General features: G+C 48.5%; 1 protein-coding gene and 1 pseudogene across 2 annotated transcripts; both read left to right on the forward strand.

Moving 5' to 3' along the window:
- Nucleotides 1-17: 17 nt before the first annotated feature.
- On the forward strand, nt 18-332 carry TEOVI_000460400 (uncharacterized protein; the record flags this gene model as incomplete). Its single annotated transcript, XM_067227358.1, has 1 exon — nt 18-332. One exon carries the CDS (start codon nt 18-20, stop codon nt 330-332), a length of 315 nt encoding a protein of 104 aa, XP_067083459.1.
- Nucleotides 333-565: 233 nt separating this feature from the next.
- Nucleotides 566-1,783, forward strand: TEOVI_000460500:pseudogene (annotated as a pseudogene). Its single transcript has one exon. A coding segment is annotated over exon 1 (1,218 nt).
- The last annotated feature ends 1 nt before the right edge of the window (nt 1,784 follows it).

The following is a 1,784-nucleotide window of genomic DNA, read 5'->3' on the forward strand; positions in this document are numbered from 1 at the left end:
GAAATTTCGGAGCATATATGGATTTCAGAGCACTCAATGAGGATATTATGGTCGGAGAAGTTATAAGGAATAAATTGAATTTTGAAGGGTTATTAACTGTGGATATGCAGGAGTGTCGTTACGTTATGAATGCGGCGGCTACAGCAATACCGAAGACGCCCAAAAATAGTAATGTAGTGGTTTTGCACCACATAAATGAGGATGAATATTTATACTTTAATGCACAGGAAAGCGCGGCGACGGCGACCGATGCGGAGCCGAAGTTGTTGTTAGCTGGCAGTGCTAACTGGAAACACTTTATATGCGGGCATGGTACAGTCCAGTATCACTAACAAACCTAATAAAGACAAAAAATGGGGCACGGTTTGTATAGCAACTCTGACCAGATGACAGGCGGCACCAGCGGCAGCCATTTGGTATATGCATGAAAATTAATAACCTCACAGGTGACCCTCTCTCCCCCACAAAAAAGTCATCTACTTTGTACAGTTAGCTGCAGAACAAGACCATGCCCTCAAGCAACTCGAAAACTGCACACTTACAAACAACAATGCTCATCCAATTGATTGCCTTGTGGCTGTTCACACCGATAGTTAACGGCGCCACGAACCCAGGAGACAATGCCGCCGAATTCAAAGCCATGTGCCAGCTAGTGAAACTGGCAACACTAAAACCAGAAGACGCGGCTACGGATCAAGACGCAATAAGGGATCAGGAAGACCTGAACGTACTCAATCTGACTATGGCGGCAACAGCATGGCAGCAAAACTTCGGCGACGGCAGCGCAAAGCACAAGTGGGATAACGTCAAAACAAAGTACGAAGGCCAAAAGCACGCAGCCCACTGGCAAGAACAATGGGAACTTTGGCTCAGCATAGCGGCGAAAAAGAAAGCAAAGGAATCAGATGACAAATTCAAAGCCGACTACGCAGCACCCAAAAGCTCAATCGCAAGGTCCGTAGCGGCAGCACAGGTCGCCAAGTACGCCGAAACAGCAGGCGAGCTACGCAAAGCTTACGACGCAGCAATCGCATCATTAAACACCGCAGACAAAATAGCCATCGTAACGCATCTAACTAAAGCGTTGTACAACAAGGGCGGCATAGCCGATAATAAAGGAGAAGTGCCGAAACAGAAATTCACAGACGCAGCCCGAGTACAGAACGACTGCAAAGGAACTAAAGTGGGCGATAACATTAGATATGACCTGATGTGCCTTTGCGCAGGGACAGCCACAGTACACAGCATAGCATGCACAACAACCGCACTAACCAAGGCATGGGTAGTAACACCCGGCCATGCAAACGAAGCAGCAAACACCTTAATAGATAAGTGCAAGGAAGGCGCAGCATTGCCATTAACGGCAAGCAACATCGAACAGGCGGTCGCCGCGCTTCAAAACTTAATAGGAATTCACGCGGCCAGCAACAACAAGGCACACTATCTCGGTGTAGGCGAAGCAAACGCATGCTCTGGCGACACCGGCAATTTATGCGTAGAATACAATGAGTACTACAAGGAAGGCGACACAGAAAAGGGCGCTACAATGCCGTGGATGCACAACATGCTAGAGGCTGCTAAGCTAATACGGCAGCGGGAACAAAAGATCACCCAAAACGAACGGCGTGCGGCCGAAATCAAAGGGCTCTTAACCGCGGCCCAGGCAGCAATAAAGGGAGCGCAGGCGCATCCAGAGAGCGTCACGCAAAAGAGTGACAACGAACCCAAACCAACTCAAGAAGACATTAGCTGCAGTAATCACAAAACAAACGCGACCTGCACAG

Source organism: Trypanosoma equiperdum (genome assembly GCF_001457755.1).
Source record: "Trypanosoma equiperdum strain OVI genome assembly, contig: ctg_936, whole genome shotgun sequence".
In the NCBI taxonomy this organism is placed as follows: Eukaryota; Euglenozoa; class Kinetoplastea; order Trypanosomatida; family Trypanosomatidae; genus Trypanosoma; species Trypanosoma equiperdum.